Raw genomic sequence first — 26,075 nt, forward strand, 5'->3', positions numbered from 1 at the left:
TAAAAATATATATACCTAATTTTGAGAAATAATAAAAAAAAAAAGATAATATTATAGAAAAGTATATGGGAATCAATGATAGAAAATTTATGTAAAGTTTAATATTAGGTTTTTAGAAAAATTAAATTTTATAGAATTTAAATTATTTTCTTAATATTATGTATATTGTATTATTGTATGATTAGAAAAAACGATTTTCATTAAAAATTAATTATTATATTATAATATTATTTAGAATATTTCTATTTTAAATTTAAATTTTTTTTAAATTTTAGTTTCAAATTTTCTATTTTACACAAATTTTAAGTATAAACCCGTTTTCATTATTCAACAAACAATATGGTTGAAATTATATAATTCTAAAGTGATCCATCGTTAAATGCATGATAATATCAATTTAAAAATATTTTTTGTAATAAATTAAACAATTTAATCATATAATGTATGCATATATTACATTATATTGTGTTTTATATATAATATTAATTAATTATTGCAATGGCACTTGTCCGCCAATCACTCAACATTTAATCGTAATAAAAAATGCATTTTATACAAATGTATCAATATTAAAATATGTTAATGGGCATTGTCTGCATTTCATATTAAAAGTTCTTAAAAATTAAATTACATTAATTTTTTGTCACTTAAATCGAATGTTCTCCGAATAGAAGATGTAATTTACATATTTTTAACTATTTGTAACTGATGGGGTCGCTTTAGATATAGTTTATAATTTCAAATTGTCAATAATGCAATAAATTTATAAAGTCGTTTATAAAGAAAATTAAGTCTTTCTCTTATTGTATTATAATTTGAAACAATAATTATGTGCAAACTCATTTAAGAAAATAAAAATACGTCATTCTAGTGTCTCGTTGTATATTTAATTAGTATATATTGAATTACCATAAAAATTTCCATTAATGTATAATTTTTGTTTTGATTATTATTTCAAAAAAAATATTATGAAGTTGAAAAATATTGTATAACACTCAACACGGGACATAAAAATAAATTTGCATTAAAAAATATCTAAATAGAGAGTAATATTGTTTGAAAATTAATAGAAAAAATTACATTTTTAATTAAATTTGTTGTTTTACCTCTAATGTTCAGTCGTTTTTCAATCGATTTTAAATCATTAAAAATATTCAGTATTTCAGTAGATTTGAAAGCTTGGATTATCATTATGATTGATTTTACAATTTTTGATATAGAAGATACAATTGTTGCTTTTCGATTATTCAATTCGTGCTGAAACAACGGAATATATTTTAATACTATTATTTGTATTGTTTTTAAACGGTAATTGTATAAAAAACATACACCGATTTCAGTTTTAGATCTGTATAGTTTAACAGGATCGGGATCCAAGTATAGTATTACAGTTATCCAGAAGATGGTTGTACAAAATTTCCAATAACTCAAAGATTTCGAGGTCTGAAAATATGGAATTAGTCATATTTAGACAGTGGCAAAATCTTACATTTTTAAATGGAAGGAGGTGGCAGGAAATTATGTTAAAATAATAATATGTAAATCTAAGTTGTACCTATACAAAAATGTTTATTATATCATTAGTACCAATATTCTAATCATATAATAATTTCTAATTTTTTTGGTTTTTGTTCTTTTGAACTCATTCATGACCTCTCCAGCGGTTAGAGTTCAACAGTTAAAAATAATTTGTTAATTACTTCCATTGTTTTTTGTTATTTAAAAATATAACATTTAAATAATAGTAAAATGTTAAGGTTATCTGAACATCAAATGAAAGCTATCCAAATTTAAATTAATAATAATGCAATAGCTTGATAATTAAAAATGATATAACATATTATGTCTATAATCTAGTCCGCTCATATTGATTACATTTACTTTAATATAGATACCTAATTAAAATAACACAATAAGGCTAGTCTGAAACCTTTTCTCCCCACACATAGGTACCTACTCTATGCGACAGGTACGTAAAATGAAAAAAAATTGTATTGGTAATAAATAATAATATTATAATTTTACGTTGATGTATCATTTTAGTTAATTATCATTAACGTGCTTCGGATTAAGCATGGAAATAAATTGCATAGTCTGAGGATTTGTCAGGGTCTGATGAATCTTATACAGTTATACTTAAATGCATTAAAGCCCTACAATGAAACCCCCAATAGCTTAGCAAAATGTTAACTGCTGAGATATGTAAATGTTTAAAATATTATATTAATTGTTAATTCTTATAAATTATAAAATATTATGTATCAATTTATTAGGACAATGTAAAAACAGGACTGTGTATAAAAACCGGTCAGTTGTTACATTTCTTTCACTTCAGCGCATAATAGGTATCGGTGTTAATACAAGCAATAAATTACTATAAATTAGAATGTTTTGAATGATAGATGATAAAACTTTCAAATTGTTTAAATCAAAAATGTACTAAGGCTACTGTTTATAACACACAAGATACGTATGTAGATGCATTTAGTTTTTTCAATCACGAAAATTACTCAAATACATTTTGTTATAACTTTACTTGCTGTTATACTTCTCTAACTGAAATATGTCGAAGATTTTTCCAAAGCTAAGAGAAATTACTGAGAATGTTGGAAAATGTCTTATTAAAAGAAAATCATTTCTTATTTATATATGAAACTATTGAAGCTATTTAATACAATAAAAAATGTCAACAAAAAAGAAATATCGTTGTTAAATCAATACATTCCTTTCTTCACTCTTATTTTAAAACTACGCTGTAGGTATAATGTATAAGTTGGTGAAAAGTCAATACGTTTGATACTTAGAATGCCACTGCCTCTTCGAGACTTAACATCGTATAAAAAAAATAAGGACTTGTCTGAATGGAATTGATTGGAAGAAAATGACCGTAAGGCAATATTCTAAAGCATTTACAATTTACATAACTCTCTAAAAGTTTGCTCTATACGACTTGTCGTATACATATATTACACATAGGTAATACAATAATATAAAATGTTTTATGTACGAATGTTTTATTTTTTTTTTTTTCAAAGAATTTACATTAATAACACATCAAATACAATACAGATCACTCTTAGAAATTAAATTATTTTAAGTATATTGAAAAAAAAGTTGTTTAATACCTAATTATTAGTTACTGAAAATTATTCGACAATCTACTATATGTTATACTTGTTTAATGTTATATTTTACATTTAAGCATTATACAATAATAATAATAATAATAATAAACAACAATCATTAATAATCTTTTTTGGCTAAGATTACAGCAACCAAATTATTGTGAACGAACAAGACGAGCAGTGTCGCGTTTTCGATTGTTTCGCGAACAATAAGTGATAATATATTATAATATAATATTCGTACTATATAGGTATATTATTTTATAATTATTATAACTTGTATATTACGTCATTGCGCTTTTATACAGGCTGTACGAGTGGTCTACGAAGCGGAAACGGCTTTCGCGCAAAACAAATTGACGTCTGTTGGCGAAATCGCGCATTTTAGCTCGAGTCGCGTAGGCGTTTTTTTCCGCCGTGTTTTTGGAGTTCGATTTCCACACGGGGCGGCAGGTCGTGCGTGTGTGCACTTTCACACACAGGCCGATCAAGTGCACCGAACTGTTGGAAATACGATTTGTCCGCGGGGTGCGCCGTCCAAAGTAGTTGTACACAGTGGCACAGTGCACGTATAGTGAACAGCAGCGTCGTAAAGGGTTTTGACATGTTTCAACATAAAACAAAACACTATTTTTCCCCACACACGCACCCGTGCACCGCACCCACACACTCTCGCGCACGAGCACCAGCCACGTAATAACTACTGACGCTGACGTACGGACTCGGCACCTTCCATTTTGCCATATCCATCGTGTTTATCACCGGTAACGACGTGCGATTTAGACACGTGCAGCACAGACTTCCCATTCACTCGGAAAACCGATTGTTCGTGTTATGAACAGGATAAAAAAAAAAAAATAGAAAAAAACTACGATGCACCTATATGATATTATGGTAATAGCGATAGTGGGAACGCGTTGTTATCATATATTATGTGTACCGAGTGACAGCAAAGTGATATTATTAGGTACCTAGGTAGTCAATAAGATCAATTTTATATGTCCGTTCAGCATTTATATTGAAGCATATAATAGGTATGTTAAGTTCGTCAAGAGATGAATATGAATTGAGTATATTTTTATGTATAAGACGTCTGGGGTGCACGACGACAAACATTTTGAAAAACATATTATAAACGTTTGATGGGTATAAAATAATACAATCATAGTGAAACGTCGAATTTTAATCTATCTCATCGTGCTTTGAATACATATAATATCTAATGTCTGCGGGTTATCGAAATTTGTTTATTGGACAAGCTGCTGGTAATGTAATATTTAGCATATAAATCACGTCTTCATTTTTTAATACAATAAACGTAAGAAAAAATGAAAATCTCCAAGCGTGAATTGTTCAAAAGTCAATACCTGCAAGATGAAACTAAATAAATTCAAAATAAAGAAAACGATTATACAAGCAATAATAATATGAAATACGTGAAGCATCGGTAAGTAATATTTTGACTTATTTTTTTTAGTAGGTACGTTCAGAAATTATTAAAATAAAATATATATTTTTATTAAGTTCAAGGATTTTCAAAAGTTTTCTGGTAACAACTAAAATTTTGGAGTATAAGTTTGAATAGTGTGTTAAAAAAATTATAGTTGGACTTCTATTGAAACCCGTATAATATGATATACGGAACATATTATAAATAATTTAACAGTGTTAGTTTTCAAAATATTATTTTATTTATAATCCATGTAATTTTGTGTACTCAGGTAATATGTAATAATCTATTGGTAAATATTTCTTTAAAATTATATTTTTATTTCCGATTTGTTTGTTAATATTGTTTTTTTTTCAACCCGAAGGTTGGTTTACAACTCTAATTCTCCATTCTAACCGATTATTCGTCTTTTCTTTAAGTTCCTTAAAGGTTTTGACTTTTTCATCCCATTTAATTTGTCCTATATAAGAGTTTCGGGTTAATATTGTACAAGAATATAATAAACTGATACTACCCCTGGTCAATCCATCTTGTATTGTAACAATTGTCACCGATCGTCATGTATCTAATTTTGATTTCAATATTAAGTTTAGGAGATTCACTTTGTTCAAACTGGTATGGAAATGTAATTTTCTTTTAAATGTTAGACACTCATTTTCAGTGATTTTTTTTATACATTTTATGTATAGAATTTGATGTACTTACATATTATTTACTATATTGTTTTAAGTTATAGGTTAATATGTCTAATTTTTTGCAAAAAGGAAACATGTACTTATTAATTTTTTTTTAATTTAAGTAATTTACTAAGTTTTTTTCAGTAGTAACTTATATTTTTTAACCAAATATAGTTTTAAGATTGTTAATACCTATCTAATTAATGAATAATGGATAAACGTGAAACAACTAATTATATTTTTAGGCAAACATTAAACATTTAGATTAGCAAAATATTAAGATGGAAACAAACACGGGTTATCAATCCTCTTAGCTAAGCTTCATTAATATTTATAAATAATAAAATATTGATTTAATGTTTGATGTTTGAAAACAAACACAGTATTCCACTTAAAATAAAGAGAAGTGGTTGCTGTATAAAAAAATATAACATTATCCTAAAAAATTAAAAAAATAATATTTGCTCTTCTACGAATGCACCTAAAATAAGTTGAATAAAAAAAAGAATTTGTATATTAGAGAACGAGTAAATTAGGTAAAAAAAATATCACTACCTAATATACAGTAGGTACGAAAAAAGTCAGCCAATAGTCAACCAGAAAATATTGGTTAACAGACTAAATAAAAATAAAACTTAAATATGGTAAGGCTGATGCAAATGTCTTCATCAAATTTATATCAAACATTTATTTTTAATATTGTTTGATATTTTTTTTTTATTATATTTTGATAATTACTAAAATAATAGTAAATATTTTGAGAAATATACTTACTTTATATAATTTTACGGTATCCATCGACGGAAACGTACCAAAAATTGATGATATTTTTAAAATCCATTCTAGTCTGGTAGGCATTTCTTATAAAAATGAAGTCCATAAAATAATATTCAAAGCAGTACAACAACGCAATATGCAAATATTCAAATTTCATATCACAATGGCCAGGTAGATTAATAAAAAACATTTATATTATTTTTGTAAAATCAATCATGTCAGCTATGTTTTCCATTAATATTAATTGATGTGTTAAAAAAAACAATATTACTTTTAAGCTCATTTCGTAATAAAATTTATGTTGATGTATTTTCACTCCACAAAAACTGTTTTGATAGTTATTTTTTTAATAAGTCATTATTTTCGTAAAACATAACACGATGTAAAAAAATTAAAATGTTAACCTTAAAGATGGCATTTTTAAATTGATTGTATGACCCGACTACCACACAAGATTTATACCCAACAAAAATCGTATTAATTATAATAAACTCATTATTTATTTCTATGATTCATAAGAAAAACGATATTTTAAAATCTTATGACAGACATTACCATACAAATGTTTAAGCACATTAATATTTAGCTATGTAAAAAAAATATTCGATTCATTATCATTGTGAATATTAGCTTATTTGAAAAAAATAACAAATTAACATTAAACGTATTAATTTAAATATCGTTCTCATTGCATTTTACTATTTGAGGAAATGCTTGAATTGTGGTAACATACCACCCTTATCTGCGTAATGTAGAAGCCCGTGAATTTTGTTCCCTGGGGATGATTAATAAAGGATTGACCAATGTCAGACGATTAGACGAAGGTAAAAACTTACCAGACTAGATTTGAACCAACGACTATCGTTTACGTCACGACTTTATCCAATGAACCCGCAATGTCGTGTCAAACCGAAGTGTTAGATAATATATTTTTTTCCCATTAAAAATTAATATTTAATGGTCTCGTAGTAATTAATATTTATTAGACATGTTAGCTGATAGTATATCGGGTTTTGGTGAAAAAATAAGGATATTATTATTTTTGATATAGATAAGTCAAAATCGTGGTAACTATACGCTCCATAGAAAAATAAAATTACATTTGTCGACTGTGCAGGTTTCAACAATGACATGAGTATTCTTCAATGTTGAAAAGAGGGGAAAAGCTTAATAATACAGAGGCTACACGATATACGCGGTATAATATGCTTGAGTGTGAATAACAACTAAATAGGGCACAAAGATCACAGTATAACACAATCAAAACGTAAGGTACTATATCATAAATAATATCATCTCAAATTCTAAAATGTACTAAACGTGTATGTACTAAGTAAACACATATTTAGAATTTATATCTACAGTGGATGTGTTTCTAAAATGCCATTCTGTAGCAATCGAATTTCCCGTATACCTAAATATTATAATGCGTATCAAAATAATCTATACTGTTAAAGGCAATGGTTGTGTGTGTATGTGTGTGTATATAAGCGATCCACGGCCAAGTGTATTGCTTTCGTGGTTCTGATTTTTGGTACATAGATAATCCTATACCCGAGGATGTGCATCTCCAAGTAAAAAAAAAAATATAGGCTCACACAGGTATTTACGAAAGACGAATATTATATTTTTGTATGGAGTTGGTATTGCCAAATTGGTTACAGAAAACTAAATAGTTTTAATCAAATACAATATATACAGGTCAAAATCATCAAAATTACTGTTACAAATATGTGAAATTATTAAAAATACATTTAACGGAGTTTAAGACAAAGTAAATCCATTGGCAATATTTAATTTACCACGGCCCACGGGCAACGCTGCTGTGTAGGATCAGCTATAGTTTAATATAAAACTTGAGAATAGCCATGGGTGATATTATAATGTAAAGTTTAAAGTTTTTGTTTATTTCACAATATTTCAATGAAAATCAAAAATTAACTCTCTAGTATAATGAATAATGATTGACGTTAAATTAAAATTAAAATTTAGATGTAAAGTGGAAAATGTTTGATAATTTATGTTTAAAACTTATCAAACAAGATAAATTCATAACTATAAATGAAAACTAAATGTAATTACAAATAAATTATTACGATTAGGTTTATTTTAATAATTTTAAAATTTTTTTTTTATAGAGCTGAACTACGCATATGCGTACAAAATCTTACATATTTTGTTTCAGGGAACATATTATTTTCTTAGTTATTTAACAAAAAGGTAGACTGAGTGTTTCAAGTATTTAAAATAGTTTCATTTTTTTAAATATTGAGTCCCGCACACGTCACAATAAAATATTCGTTTTAAATATTTACTCAAATAAAATTTGTTAAAAAAAAATGAAATATTTTATATTACATTTTAAGACTTAGTACATAAAAAAGTTTAAACTGCCTTCCAAAGCTTCTCATTGAAAGTTTTAATAAATAGAAACTAAAATATTCTTTCTAAATACCTAGGTACCAACAATAACCTTGAAACGAGTTACTTTATTGCATTTTTAATATATATTTTTTTGGGTTGCAAAGGAATTAAGTTGTTTTATTATGATAGGTATAATATTATGTAGGTACAATATATTTGACATATTATAAAACATTAAATAAATAATATAATAACAATAAATGTATATAAGATAAATAGGAAATATGAGTTGGAAATGTCATATTAGAAAAGTACTTATTATAATATGTTTAAAACTATTTGATTTTCAGTGTTAAAATAGTCATACGGAATGTTGATACAACGATGAATACATGAATTGTTTAATAATAATTATACATATTATATTATATTCTTTTTACACCTAAATGATCAAATTGCGTGTTTTTTGCACTTTAATCATCACAATACACCAGTATAATTCACCAGGATACTATGGTAACGATTACTTACAAAGTTCAAGAACTCGTTATTTAAGGTACACGTAAGTTAGATTTCTTTCTTATTATAATCAATTAACCATAACAAAATTATAAAACTAATTGTATTTCACACAAATGCACAGAAAATTGTACGCTCCTACGACCATGATTATAATAAACTATTCGACGCTACAATTTATTGTATTTGTGATATTTTGTTCTTGTAATATTTGAAAGAATTAAAGTACTTTTTAAATAATCCAACACAACTTGCAAAAAATTTTTATTTTTTTTATGGATTAGTTTTGAATTTTAAAATCTTTGTGAAATGAAACATAATAACTTGGTTTTATACTCCACGTATTTAGAACTTCACATAAATTAACTAATATTTAATAATAAAAGTTATTCCAAGACGTTTTCAAGCATCTAAAATATAAGTGTGTTTAAAATGATTATCTGATTACCTATATCCTTGTTTTCCTATTTTAAACAATCCAATTAAAAGTTATTGAAACATTTACTAATTTTATCTTTCCTATATACGTAATTTTAAAAAATATCCATTCAAACTGTCTATTACATTTTTTCAAACATTGCTTACAACTAAATTTAAACGAGTATAAAGTTAATATTATACTTACGCATTATACATAATAATAGATAACGAGTCAACAATAACTGCCGATATAATATTTAAACTTTCCCAAAACGGTTCCAGAGGGCTGATTTTAAATAGTTAAACATGTCACCCCCTTCATCTGCTAAAGTCAAAGGATATTGCTGAATGTAAATATTAAATTTATCATTACTCATTTAAATGGATTTACTATAGATACTTTGGTTTTCAGACACTGAACAATGTATCTAAATATTATTGACATTATATTGTAATACCTATATTAAAATAATATTACTAATATTACAAGCGAAGATATGATACCAAAGGACAAAAGTATCTGGTACCAAAATGTGTCTCCAGACAATAAAAACCAATTTATTTCTCGCTCATATCCGATCAGAATCTAAAACCCGGTATAATATTATGATTTAAAATGGATCATGGAAATTTTTAATAATAATTTGTTGGTAGATGATACACATTATAATAATATGCTGCTGTAATGGATTATTTTTCCATAGTCGTTTACATGAACTTATTGAACTTATTAAGTCTTATTATAATATCCATTTCCAATATAGTTTCGTGTAAAAGATTACACTAATGTAGGTACAGGTACCCCTATACTTTGTGAATGTGGTTTTCTGTCAAAATCAACTACATCTGGTTGAACACATTTATCAACCTTTCAGCCTTCAGGTATACCGTATACGTGACACGTAAGCCGGATGTCGTGTTTTTTTTCCTTTTTAGCTTTTCGTTTTAATAAATATACTAAACCATTTTTCCTCGCACACACCTCGTATGAAAACACGCGATTTTTCGTGTTACAAATATAATTCTCATCACATTTTAGGTATTGTATTATAAATTAAATGATAATCAATTTGAACGTAAACCCATCGAGTTAATCGAAATTGATGTAATCGCATGGCACATCATTATTGTAATCTAAACGATCCAAAAACCATAATGTTCGGATAAAAATATCGTGTACATTATTATACTTGTTTATATTTGAGGGAAAAAAATGTATTATAGCAGAATATGTTAGTAAATATTTTGATAACAAAAAATATTTCCCATCATTCATATATTTTCATGACAATATGAAACAGTTTATTTATAACATAGGCCGTGGGGCCTACAGCCTGTATACTATGGTTATGTCCAACGCGTATATACTATATAATCATAATATACAGAGAGGTTTTTTTATTATAAAAAAAGTTATTTTCTCTGCAAATATGTTTTTGAAAAACATTTTTTTTTCACATAATTTTGATAACAATTTTATACGTTATCGATATGACTTGTGATATTTTTTCATCAAAGTATTTTAACAGATATTTATGTTATAAAATAATACATGAGGCGGAGTGAATGTCATTATAACCTATTATATAGTTTAGTACCTACATAGGTGGCGGTCGGATGAAGACAAAAACCACTAAATCACTAAATCACCCTGTATTGTTGGTGGAAATCGTAGAGGTGCAATGTATGCTGAGCATTCATAATAATAATAGGGTAATAAGCTTCCACCTTAATGATAGGGTATTTAAATTGTCTTTGAATTTGTCTTATTATATATCCACAGTAACGTCAGCTAATATTTATTAAATATAACATAGAAAAAGGGGATTCTGTATGAAGTATAAGCGCGCGTAATTATTTCGATTTTCGAAAATCAATACATTTTTAAAATATGTAAATTACGCACAGTTTAAATGTTTTATAACACTCTTGTATTTTCATCCTTAATCCATCTATCCACTCTTAATTTTTAAACCACAACCTTCTAGATATTTGAGTATGTCTTTCATAGTCCACGGCGGAATACTTTTCTAAAAATATGTCTATCATTCAGCTAGTAATTTTTTTACTAACATTCAAACTTTAAATGAGCCGATCCAATACAAACTTTTCCCGCTGCTCGAGCACCCATAGTATAAGCCATAATAAATAAATTAATGATAAAAAATATTCTGGAAATGCCTTATCCAGCCTTACCTTGACAATCGGCACGGCGGGCATAGACGCCGTACGTCCGCGATCCGTGATCGTTGTAGATCTCCGGTTGCCGAACGCCGACGACCGTTGTAGACTCCTCCTGGGCGAACTTCCCGATGGCCTGGCGCGCAGAGACCTGTTTGCGCTGATGCCGCCACCCTGTCTGACCGCGGTCGGTGGCCGGATAGATGAGGACGTGGACGACAACCGCGACGGCGATGGTCTTCGGAATTGGTGTTCTATGATGCGTTTCTCCTCCAAGACGGCTTCCGGTGGCGGCTCGTCGTCCGGCCGGTAATCGCCCCCATAAAATGGCATCGGTGCGGACGTTGGCCTGTTCAAAGATGAACGACATTATTACAATACATACATAGTTATATTTTACGAGTATCAATAAAATTCCTGAATGGCTCCCATAGCTATGGGCAACAATAAATGAGAATACAATTTATGATTTTAAATCGTGTCAATATCATTCCAGGGATTTGTTAGATACTTGTATTCAAAACACCCATCCGGGGATCCCTATAAGTGTAAAGAAAAACCATAGCGGTTAGATTTAGAATACTAGGTATTAAAAAGCATGTCATTTTAGAACATCTATTGTTTTCGATGGTTTTCAAACATATTTGTACTTCTTTAAGCTATGATTTCTCAAAATGAAATTGTGAATAACAAAAACATATTATCACTTCATAAAAGAAAAAAAAAATTTAACCTGCCTCATTATAGTTATAACTTTATAAAGAACTGGTGGATTTTTTGATTCAAAGTCCAATAATATTTATTGTTCATATTATTTCTATTAAACTAGTAAAAAATTCGATGAAAAAAATTTAATTTATTGTTTTTTATTTTTATCGAAATATTATATATTGATATAAATAGGCTGGTACATGCACCTATAATAACATTATTGTTTACTTTTTAAATTACGTAGTTTTTTATGCATTCAACTGAGTTGTCAACCATTCTATCTAGATACCTAGTTAATTACCTTACCTTTACATCACCATAATATTTATAAGATGTTTTTATTTTTTATAACCGGCAAGTTTTAATCAGCTGTTATAACATACCGGGAAAAGTGATGTATTTCAAGAGTTCAACGCGGATAAAACGTGTTTGATCAAAAGTATTTCATCAACAAAAAAATAAAAGATTGAGGCTGGTGTGTTTGAATGTGGCATTATAATGTCTGAGAGGAATTCAGATTAAACATTCTAGCGTGTATCGTAATAAGTCCTCGAGGATATGACACGTGCACGTTTTAGCTACTTTTTTGAAATATTATTATCTTTACAAACCATGTGTAAAACGTTGTTGATGAACAATTATTTACGATATCGGGATTAAGAACATTCGTTTTATTCAACATTAATAACAACAAAATTTAAATAAATTGTAATTGGCATGACTACGTCTTACCTACGTCTAAAATCGGTCAACATTGGTATGTTGATTTCGGTTAATTTTAAAAAAAACATTGACATTTTTTTTTTTTTATTAAGCTTAAGCCCGACACCTTAGGCCATTAGCTGTTTTTGTTTTTGTTGATAGGGGGAGGAACACGCGTGTGTTTGTTTTGGAAGAGTTTTTGATTTGGGCACCCGTAGGTATCTACTATCTGCCATGCCCAGGTGGGGGATGGCGGCACTTGTTCTCCAGACACCGTGACTTACCCGAAGAAACCATTGACATTTTGTTGACTGACAACTTAATAAGAGAGAACGGTAGATCTCACGGCATTCTCGTGGTTAAAAATTAAAATGTGTAATTTAATAATAGTTACCTACATCAATGTAAGGGAAGTTTATAAGCCAACTTGTTTGTACTTTGATTATGTAGTGTAGGTACATGCCAAATTATTATGTGAGATTACAAAGACGTACCATAACAATTGCGGTTAATTTTGCTAAATATGAAGACGTGTCTTTATATATTAGTATAATTAAATCATAATGTTGACATTTGGTGAGCAAGTTTAATTATTAGATACAGTTGTGTAATTATAATTAACTTAAATAAGTATATCAACACGAAAAAAAGAGCTATAAATATTTTCATAATATTATTCTTATTCATCTGATAATAATAATAATAAATATTATATACTTATATCACATATTTAATTTATAATATTTTTTTGAAAAAGAAATAATAGTTGTCTGCTAAATATGTGGACATTATATTTTATTAATGTGTTAATAATGTAACTAATATCTGTATAATTTGTGTTAAATCTAACTTATATAGTATGGTGAGTTGCTGTTGCCTGTTATAACTTATAACTTTAATGACTTCATGAGTATACATTTTTCAAATAAATATTACTTCTATATAAAATAAATATAATCTTGTTTTTAATAATTTTGAAATTCATTGTACATCGATTAATGAATTTCACAATTTTATTCAAACTTTCAATTACTATTTAATCATTTGTGAGCGTACCTATATTAACTATATTAATAATAAAAGAACAAGTAACTTAGTATTGAACATCTAAACGTTATGACTTATGATACATTCCAATTTCCAATAGAGTAGTATGAACTGTATCTTTTTCAGTAAACTAAACTGTTTTTAGATAACAATATGATACAACGGTTTAAAATTTTATTTGTCATTAATTAAAATAATATAAGTTTATGACAAATATAGCAATATACTATCTGGCCAATCACACGTCATCTTATTATTATCCGTATAATTTAAGTCCGGCTCATAATACGACTCCTATCCTAAAAATCCATTTCAAAATAATATTTGGACAATTATTCAACAGATATGCCTCATCCAACTTAAAAAATCTAACTGTAATACGGTTTAATTAATAATTATTATAGAGGTATCATGCCAATTACCATATATCTAAGACTTAACAAGGACGTTGTTAGGTACTTATTATTTTAATATATTTCTTTTCATATACTTACTTTTCTATTTCCTACATATTGACAACAAATTAATATTATGTTACCTATTTTTTTCTCATAAAGTATATTAATATAAAATGTTAATTTATAGATTTAAATTAATTTAAAAAGCATAATAATAATTTTACATTTGAGATATAAAGATTAATAATAATGTCCACACTTAGCAGCACTACCTGACCGGGAACTTAATTAAATTATTATTATTTATTTTTTTAGATTCTGGCCGGGGGTAATAAATGTATTGATTTTATAATGATGCTCATTTATTTTTAATTTACTTTTAGTGTGTGAACTACACTCAAGAAACTTTTTAGTTTTTACAGTATAAAAAGTAAAATAATTATTTTTGACAAAATACTAAATAGGGTATTTAAACAAAAATTGTAATATTTAAAAAAAAATACAATTTGTGTTTGAAACAAAAAAATATAATACATTTCTTAGAAAATAATGAATAATTATTTATAAACAGTACAATATCATAGTAATTATGATAAATACTCAAATACACATTAAAGTATATTAAAAAATGGCACATTCCATAACATTTCAACTAAGTAGTGACAGGAAGTTATAAACAATTAGACATTCATTCTTAACCCACGCATTTTTAATTAGCAAAGATCCAATACCCATATTCACCAAATGTTTAGTTGACGTAAACACTTGGCAAATCATCCAACAATCCTAAAACTTCCAAGACTTATCGACTTACCTTATCGATTCCAAACAACTTAGAAGAAGCTCTGAAAGAAAACTGTACAAAAATCCCAGACTTCATTACTAAAATTAATATTGTAAATAACTTTCGAATGTACTATTCACTTGTACATATCTTAATTTTAAATTTGTTTTCTTATATATTATATAGGTATATGATATAAAGTATCTACCACAAGACTAATAACATAAAATGGTGAAGCATTATAATTACGTAATAATAAAAAATTAAAATTCTAGTGAAATTTAACATTGTCACAAATTAAAATAGCTTAGGTAGTATATTATGTTATATTTAAGAAGTTGATTGATGCAGTAAAACAGTACTTTGTGTTATACTCCTATAATTATTTTTAGACCAACTTGGCATAATAAAGTTATTCATAATATTCTGAACCATAACACAATCAATTCTTAAAGATAGTTGTAATTTAATCAAAATGCATTAATTATTATCGGTTTGTAATAAATTTACCTTTCAAATTTTTACTATTGTATCTAGTCTGTGATGAAAATATTATTTTTAAGTATGTAGAGATTCTTTAAACATAAATTAATTTTTAATTTGAATAAGTTTGAAAAAAATAGGTTATAAATAAATATTAACACTCTCGATAAAAAAAAAACTTATGTAGTTATGTATGATATAGTTAATCATGAACCTCTATTAATACGAACAAATTAGAATAACAATAAGACATTTTTTTATCTTGACCATCATAATTATGTTACTTATTAATATATTATATAAGGATAAGTCATAAGTGTATTATTTAAAGACAAATTAATATTTTGTATAGTGCGCTATAATATATACAATAGTTATGAGCAATGGGTATTTATAAAATATAATTTATATCTTATTTGGGAAAGAAGATATATATTATCTGTATTCTATTTGTATATAACCAAACGTGTCCTAACTGAGTGATCGATTGACTGATCAACGTAGAGCCTAAACGTATAACTAGAGGCTTGACATTTTCATGGACCTTATTCGCACCCCTGTGTATTAGTGGAACTAAGAAAGAATTTTCCATAATTCACATTTTGAAAGAGGTGCTCATACAAGTTTTTTAGGTTCACGACGGAAATCGGGTAACACCGGGATAACTAGTAAATCTATATAGGTATATAAAAATGGATGTTGATTTATCCATAGTTAATGGACTAAAACTACTGGACCGTGACACCCTGTTCAATAAGAAATATATCAATAGATTCCTTGAGACTTGGATGGTGTATTGGTGTCTATAGAATATTTTTTAAATTCCTAAGTGTACCTAGTTCAGAAGTGAATTTTTTTTAGCTTGAAAAACAAATAATATATTTTTTTATTTTTTTATATGTTTGCCATTGTTTATATATTATTTTATTACTATAATAATTATTTAAAATATTATTGAATATACATTTTTAGATTCTGAGAGTAGCGAAAGTATTGTATTTACAGTGATATGTGTGTTTTTTTCTGTTTGTCATCAATATTTCGATAAGTAAAAATACTCAGATTTTCGACATCAGCATCTTATCTGATATAAAAGTGAACTAATAATTCTAATTTACCAGTAGATTTAGTGGACAATTTTTTTGATCATTTTGATGTGGGTACCTGATTCAAAATTTGAATCTGTAGTTTCTTAGCTATTTAAATATTTGTACTAAGGATAATAGTCCTTAAAAATGGTTTTACAAAAATATGAAATAGACGTACAATTAGATAGAGTATTTACTATACTTGGGCCTTATTTTACAAATTATTAATATTAATAACTAAAATGTTTAAATCACCATAACCCCATTTTATCTTAATATAAGCCCATTATCATGGACCACTTACGCTTAGAACACAAGGTCAATTAACTCAAAAACTACTCGTCTGAATTTTGATTTAAAAATTTTAAAAATCGTCCACTGTACAGTTTACAGTTATTAAGAGTTGTTCTCATTTGAATAAGAGAAATTTGTATCTCCACGGGGCACTTTTTAAGTAGTGCGGAAATTCACAAGAATTTGAAAGTATGGTCTAAAAATATATTTAAAAATTCCAATAATCAGATTTTGAATGACTACATTATTGGAAATAAAGGGGGTGAGCATGATTGGTATTAACCAAATATTATATAAATAGTTAAATATTTTATTTAGTATTTGAGATTCACTAAAAATATAACGATATTTTATTTGAGTGAAAAAGTTTGTTTATAATATGACTTGTACAAATAAATAAATTATATAATCATTTAAGTAGTTTCTAAAAATATTATTTATTATTTATTTCATTTATATGATATTATGATATAATTGAGTTTGTGATGTTTTAAGACTCTGGGAGAAGTGATGGTTACATTAGATTTACGATGATGTGTGTTATTATTTATTAATTTATCAATCAACAGTCATCATTTTTCTGAGCCCCAAAACACTTCGACTCTTCGTGTGTGGTTTATGGATGTCAAAATTAATAATTCTCCGTAATTATATTATTAATACTATAGTGAAAAATAAAACAAAATTACAAAAAATAAAAATATTTACGCAAAATGTTTAACAAAATCAATTTTGTTTTATTATTTTGTTATAATAGAAAAAAAAACAAATAACCACAGATTCTTGAAATTTTCAATAAATGTATATATTAGTTTTTTTAGACAGGGTATAATTTTCAAATATAATGACACATTAATGGAATCATTTATAGATATATGTCATTATTGAATTTTTGACTTTTTAGGTTATTTCAATAAATGTTGAAAGAAATGCAGTGTACTAAATAAAAGTTTAAAAAAAAGTTTAGCGGAAATCTACATCAAATCTATGAGTTAGGTAACATCATTTAATAGGAATTTTGACAAGGTGTCAAAATCACGACATTTGTTTAATTATGTTTTAGTTAAATTTAATACAAGGTTCCTGGTATATTTTTACTTTAGCAGTTGACAAATATGAAAAAAAAACATAGGCACATTTTTTTTAATAAGCATTTAAAAATTGAATTTTGACAAAATTTATCAAATTTAAAATTTAATAATAATTTTGTAGTTAAAAATGTATAAAATGTTTAACTTTTATAGCTAAGGATTGAAAATTTAACTCAACGTTCCATGTAACTAGGCTATATATCAATTACTTTATTAGTTTATTCGCAATAATATCATCATATATACTTAGTATAATATCATAGGCTGTCTGTCCGTTTTCGCTCAGAAACGTTTTTCTTATACAATGATATTTTATCATTGAATTCAAATTTAATACCATCCATTACAGTTGCCCACTTGTAACCTACTGTACAGCAGAGCGACACCCACTTGCCCACCTTTTTTTTTACTTCTATTTTTAAATATATTAAATCAGTTTAGTGTATAGACAACAGCATGTATGAATGTATAATGAGCCACTATAATATATTTATATATATAACTATATCCGAATAATTATAAGGAACTTCAATATATATATATATATATATAATTACTTTGATACCGAACTTAAACTGCAACTTGTAAATATTATATCTTGTTTTCAACTGTTAATGATTTATGTGTAAGAAAGTTATATATTTCTGTACAGTTCTTCTTCAGATGTATACTATAAAACACAATTTAAATCGAAGACGCTTTAAAAGCATTTTCTTTATGCATTTCCATACAATTTTATATTCTCATATATCGTGAATGAAATAATACATTTTTAATTATTTTTATTGATGAAACAAAAGTTATATCATTATTTTATAAACAGCAAGATGTAATATTTTTAAATAGTATTTTATTGTTTTATAAACCAAATTAATATCAAGGATTTGAAGTTATTAAACACAAATGTGTCAGTTAACAGAATTTAATATTATTTGATAAAAAATAATTTTAATAGACATCACAAATTATAAATAGGTAGATTCACTGAGTTTATATTTTCACCTTTAAGTCATTTTAAATAATACGAGTTGAATAATTAAGTGTCTACAATTACTCATATAAAAAGTTTACCTTTTAGGAAAAATGTTTATATCTTATTTTGAATTAACTTACAATACATTAACATCATTTAACAGAGGTAAAAAGTAAATGTACTGAATTCACCAATTATTCTCACCATGATTTAAATTGTATACTTATATTGTTAATAATGATCACCCTTAATATTTATACTACCATTGAAATTACAGAATAATAGAAACGAATTGAATAAAATTGCATTGAGATGGCAATCCATTGTTTTTTTTTTTTTTTTATTACGCATTTACTTGAAATATTTTATTAGTGTGTACCTAATATAATAATTATTATACAAGTATTCTTTTGTTTGAAAAATTATGGTGGAAAGCGGTGCGAAAGCGTATGTTTTGGGTAGGTACTATACATATTTGAATAATTTATACATTTCTCATTTGTTTATTTGTTTTGAGTCTCAAAGTCATTTAATTTAAATAATTTAGGAAAACTATATTGTTTTGTACATTCAATTAAGAAATTCCTTATTACATATTTAAATAATTGAACTTAAACGTAATTTTAGTTTAACGGGGGTATGTAAGTTTAGTTTCAATTTTAATTATTTCGTCGAATAAATTTTTAAAATAAGATTTAAAATTAAATTATTTAATTGGTAAATGGCTATAACTTATTGAGACGTATTTTCATTTAGAAATCTACCCTTTAAATAATTCATACAATTTATTCATAGGTACTTGTTTATTTTATTAACCTTAACAGGTCAGTTCTAAATCTCAAAGATCAACAAACATGTTTCATTCAACTGTCAAACTATGAACTTCAAATAATTTATAAAAAAACGCAAACAAGTTACACGTAGACATATGGTAAACTAAACAAAGATATATTTTTCTAAATAATTAGCTTAAGTTAAAAATATATTTGTGAGATTTAAAAGTTAAAAATTACTCCGATGAATTTGTTTGCAGCATAAGACAACTAACTTAAACACTTTTCTATACAATTTGTTGCTATAGGTCTTAAAACATTTTATTGTATAATATACACAAATATTACATCAGATACACTAAAAATATATAATATATTGTTTTATTACCAAACCTAACCTCGGAATGAAAACTATGATATAAATGTAAACAATTCCTTTAAAAAAAAAAAATCGTTATTTCTTTTAGGGGCAATATTATACGAGGATTATAATAGTTTATATATTCACTATTTCACGCTTATGGACACAACATACACCAATATCATAATATGTTTAGCGTAAGAATAAAAAATATATTTTATAATTTATAAATATAAATATTATATTTGATAATATTTGTTAATAACTTGAATACAATCTTTCCAACAATAGATTTTCAAAACAGCAAATTCAGCTATTTCTCCAATTTACGAAAAATGTAAAGGTTGTAATTTTTTTTAAGCATATAGGTATCAGGTACCTGCACTGCACATACCACACAAAATAAAAGGTTTTAAAAGTAGGTAATGCGTAGTTGGGAAAAACTTAACAAACCGTTATCTATATATACATCTTGAACTTGCAACTGAGCATTTTAGTATCTAATATTTTCATTTATCACACCTTTGATCTAGCTGCCATAATGTTGTTAAATTAAATGATAAAAAATATATAATACATAATTATTATATATTCACCGTAGTTTTACTATTAATTTGGTTATTCTATATAAGAAACGTTTTCAAACAATCACCCACAATTCTTACAATAATTATTTATTATTATTAAATACTGTACACGTCATCAATTTTTAATGATTTTTTGTTTAAAAAACTCATATAATTAAACGTTGATCGGTTGGGTTAGGTTCGTTTCATGGTTGTAATCGTCTCGAAACCTACTGTGAACAAACGAATTCAAATTACCTAATTAACCGTATGTATAAAAATTGCAATGTCAACCCAAAAACTGTTGGATCGTTGTTGGTGCATGCGACCGAAAGGGTAACAAAAAAATAATAACATCGCTGCGACCACATTTATTATAATATTATTTTAACAGTAGTTGGCCCTGACACTCGCAGTCCGAATTCAAATATGACATGACAACAATTATGTAAACACGCATACCTGTAAAATGTCATCATCGATGAGAATGGCAGAAAAAATGTGGAAAACACACGCACGGTTAGTATAGTACACACCGGTACGCGAACGAATCAAAATATGTATTACGTAAACATAATAATTATTAAGGTATAATAATTGATCGCCGTTTAAGAATTCTTGCCCGCACGCGACGGACACGTCCACGAGGTGTGATGGGACGCGAACCACTCGGCCCGCAGAACAGACGGTACTGCTGGCATCATGCGCTATCACGTCAGCTTTTGTTTGGACGCTGTCGACGATAAAGGGGGTGCGTGGCGCGCCAGTGGTGAGGCCGTTTGGACGGTGTGGAGGGGAGTGAGGGTGAAAATCGTACGACAACTACAATGCTCACCGGTGCAGGGTGCAGCGGCAGAGCCCGTTTGGGATTGTTTTCTCTGAGGAAGGAGTCGCGTTGGACTAGGAGTTTCGAGGGCAGTTGGAGAGAAAATAAAAGTATTTTTACCACAGTAAAATAATGTACAAAAAAAAAACCGCGATTTTTTTTCTATTTTTAATTCGAGACACTCGTAAAAATTGAATAATTAATCATCACCTATATCTATCGAATTGTCCTATATCGGTAATGAAAGTTCCGTTGTAATTAATAACTTCAAACAGTACAAAACGGTTTCACCATTACTTATTATAAACGATATACCAAGTAGGTAGTGTTAAAGTTACAATCGTTTATAAGCTATTTTTAAAATATCGTGTAGCAAGTAGTACGAAATGTGACCAATTACTAAATCCCACCTCAAATCCACAAGTACACCACTGCACGGGTGTACGTTTATTATGCCCTACTAAGCCTAATGGCAGTATATGCCATTTTCAAAGTTTTGAGAAAAATAGCTTTTTATAAATTGCTTTGTACTATTTATATATTGTATTGAATTAAACTAAAAATGAAATGAGACTTACTTAGTTTTTTATGTAGAAACTAAAAAAATATGTTTTGTAACTCTAAACTGTCTAGAACTGACTTAAATGGACTTACGGTTTTTTTGCTTAGTAAAATCACACAAACTTGAATGTTGTTTACTACGTATGTTTATTAATGTTTCTATAAATAGTCACATACGGCTGAAAAGTAGATGTCCTTTCCTTAGCGGAAAAGACGTATGTGAACCCATACTAAGCAAAAAAGTCGTATAGTGAGATCACTTACTGCTTTTTGGCTTAGTACATGGTGGATACTGCCTTTTTGCTTAATAAACTCCATACTTTTTAAAAAACCGTATATGCATTTCCCTGTTTATCTCGTAAATAATGGCTCAAACGACGATTTTACTTAGCACATAAAAAAATTGAAATTAAATTTAGAAAATTACAGTATAAAAAAACCTGTTTTTCAATTTTTGGCGTATACGGCAATAATTTTTGGCCATTATGCTTGGTAGGGCAATGTAGCACGTGACACGGAACTGGTGGTGTGTTGCGAGTAAATATTTTGTAAATGTTTTATTTTCAATATTTTGTATACAATTAATATTATAAGACTGTCGTTAGCAGTGATTATGAATTATCGAAAACGTTGGCTACATCGTTATGGAGACCACGCATGTTTTTAAAATTGTACATACAATGTGTTTACCCTCCGATATTATGAATGTTGCGTGTTATCGTTTGGCGACCACAGTGCTGCTGAGGGACTATAGGGACGGAAATTCGTATAAACGTGTTAAATAGTTTTCGATAACGTCGTAATGGTGTTTCGCAAATATATCATGTATAGCTGCACTTAGGTCGGTATAAGCGCGACTGGTAGGGGATTTACTCGGGGGGTTGTGCACACCCGGACGTCTCGCGACCATTATCTCAGAACGATGATATGACCGAAATGTACCGTTCCGATTTTACTTAACCTAACATGGTAACCACGGTTACGGTGGATATGGTGATTAGCGGCGTAGTATGGGTTTCGTTAACAAAACGTCACGCGAAAGCAATATTGGTGATACAGCTGCGTATTATAATAAAAAAATAATACTATTGTCTATATAGTGTGTTGTTGTTGGTGTGTGTATGTGTGTGTATATGTGTGTGTGTTAGGGGAGGAAGGGAGGGTAATGAGAGGATGACGATGATCCATGCTGATAGCATTTCAGTGTTCTTGGAGCTATTTAAACTGAAAACGCAGGATCGGCCACACCCGTTGTCTTACACACGGATACCTAATGGCAAAGGAAGAAAAACCAAGATGAAATAGGTACCTACGTAAAGTTTAAACCAAATTCTCAGTTCACCACATAACTACAGACCTTAGACGACCCTAGATGCAGCACTCGGACCTGACGCGGAAACCACCCACACACATTTTAGAGTTCTTAAACAAAACCAAATTGTATAACCTAATTTAACAACAACGAAATTGTAATTAATGGCTATTGTCGCCGATGTTAATTAAGAACAATAAAAAAAACTGAACACTATATCTAAAATTTGAAAACATCTAGTGACATAATTTATGTTCTCCTGAATAGTCCTATATACACATCAGCAGAGACTTAGAACAAATTAATAAAAGATCTGACGTGAATTTTATGACCCGGACGATCCTACTGTTCCACAAAAACGATAGATCGAATATTAAACTGAAATGCTGTTCTGCTGAACACAAGAATAAAATATTCATCAAAAGTTTTCACAATTTTTCATAAGAAAATATTTTCTTGAATATCATGGAGGTACATTAATAAATTTCATTGAGCATATATTATATGCTTCAGTGTTCTAAGATTAATGTACAAATACACGTACTGCGTCTTAAAACTTCATGGGTGGTACTTAATTTTTTTCAAAATAATATGTAGATGCTTTTATCATTACATATTCCAGGTCTGTTTATCAAATAAAAAGTAAATGTGTATTCATATTTTTTGAACATCTCGTCATGATAAGTAAAATTTAAATTTGGCCGATAAATAATAGCTTGAAAACAAATATAATGCTATTGTAATTATTATATTTTAAAATACAATAAAAAATGGCATCGATATTTATTTTAAGATGTGCATCAGATTACACTAAGAGCGGGGAGTTTAAATGATTAATAAAAAACCATTAAAACCCACTAAAGATGTCAACCTATACGTTTTGCAATATTTTTGAAAGATTTCATTGAAATCAGTGATATTAAAATTCTGTCTATGTTTGACTATAATCCATAACTAAAATCTATTAATTAAAAAACTACTTTAAGTAATCTCAAAAATATTATATTCATTGTTTGTTGTTTTTATATATGTTTTATGTATTATACAATATACATATGTATTGTATAACTTATAATATGTGGATTAGTATCTATTATGTGTCCCAATTATAAATGAAACATGCTATTATAAACATTGACTTATAGTCATCTTTGAAGTACAATTAAATAATATTATTAAATCTAAGATATGCTAACCTCTTATTATTGTATTTGTCGCATTAATTGTTGGTTTTTACTCAAAACAATGATTAATAAGAAATTAAACAATTTTCTAATTTGAATTATTCTTTTAATAATATCAGTCTTATAATAAAATAAATAAATAATTAGAAGTTATGTTATAATTTTGAGAAAAACTAATTCTGCGTTCAATAATGATCGTTCAATGATCTGTAGCACAGGTAAGTACCTATTTTGCCTATATGAAACGCCGTTTCAATTTATTTACAATAAACAATTATATTTATTGCATCAAACTAAAATAATTATTTCAAACATGTTTTTATTTTTAATTTAAGATATAACTTACACTATTATGCAAATTTATATTTTATCATTAAATTTATATAATTCGAAACACATTATAAAATATTTTTTTAAATATTTTTTAGTATTTAGAATACATGTCCCTATAGATTTACCAAAACCACAAAGTCCTAACTAATAACTAATAAGTTATGTTTTAAAAATATGATAATACCAAAAAAATAGATTTCGTACGTATAAAAACAAAATAGTTATGCTTAGAACATTAATGACTAACAAAAATGTATCACGTTATCGTATTATATTATCATCTCTACTCATTTTTTATGAATAAAGAATAAAGCATATTATGCTATATTTGACATTTCCACAATTTATTGATTTATAAATACATTTTTTTAATTATTTTAATTTATTGCTTTTATTGTTACAAGTTACAACAGAACGACAAATAATAACGATAAAGTTATATTTATATTCAAATGTTGAGTTTTAAATTTAATTAAAAAATTAGAATTTTTTTGTGGATAATAATAGTATTTTTAACGGTGGAGGTAGATAGTTTAAGTGGAGACGATAGATATAATAGCTAGATTTTAATATGTAATTATTTTATTAATGAATAATAATTCAACTTACTGTATTACTAATAGTAAACTATATACTTTAATAACAATATAAATATTTTATAAAATATACCTAGTAATATTTATAGGCTGGTAGACCATCTTCGCTCAGAAATGTTTTTTTATATGTACCTAATAATTTATCATTGAATTCAAATTTAAAACATACATTCTTGTGACTTACTCCTTAATCAGTGTTGAGAAATATCTAAATAAGTTATCTAGATAAAAATTATTTATCTTTTATCTTATCTAGATAAATTTCTACTCAGATATCTTTATCTTCATCTAGATAAAATTCTAGTTATCTATGAGTACTTATCTAGATAATTTATTTAAATGAACTAAAAAAAAATTTGAAAATTTAAAATATTTTTATTATTTTATTTTTACATTTTTCTATTTTTCATCTATTACATAGAAAACACGTTTAGTAATATGCATTATAATACCATGATTTTAATATTTATTAATATTCA

At 27.1% G+C, this 26,075-nt stretch overlaps 1 protein-coding gene across 1 annotated transcript in view; it reads right to left on the minus strand.

Annotated features, from left to right (window-relative positions):
• Positions 1 to 21,505, minus strand: part of LOC100569464 (GTP-binding protein REM 1-like) — a 90,766-nt gene extending 69,261 nt beyond the window's left edge. The window contains exons 1-2 of the mRNA XM_003247423.4: positions 21,247 to 21,505; positions 11,529 to 11,862 (exon numbers count right to left, since the gene is read on the minus strand). Of these exons, the coding sequence (XP_003247471.1) occupies positions 11,529 to 11,862; positions 21,247 to 21,263 (351 nt within the window). The 5' untranslated portion in view covers positions 21,264 to 21,505. The remainder of the gene's footprint in view (positions 1 to 11,528; positions 11,863 to 21,246) is intronic.
• Between the last annotated feature and the right edge of the window lie 4,570 nt (positions 21,506 to 26,075).

The sequence above is a fragment of the Acyrthosiphon pisum genome, chromosome A1, assembly GCF_005508785.2.
Source record: "Acyrthosiphon pisum isolate AL4f chromosome A1, pea_aphid_22Mar2018_4r6ur, whole genome shotgun sequence".
Lineage (NCBI taxonomy): Eukaryota > Metazoa > Arthropoda > Insecta > Hemiptera > Aphididae > Acyrthosiphon > Acyrthosiphon pisum.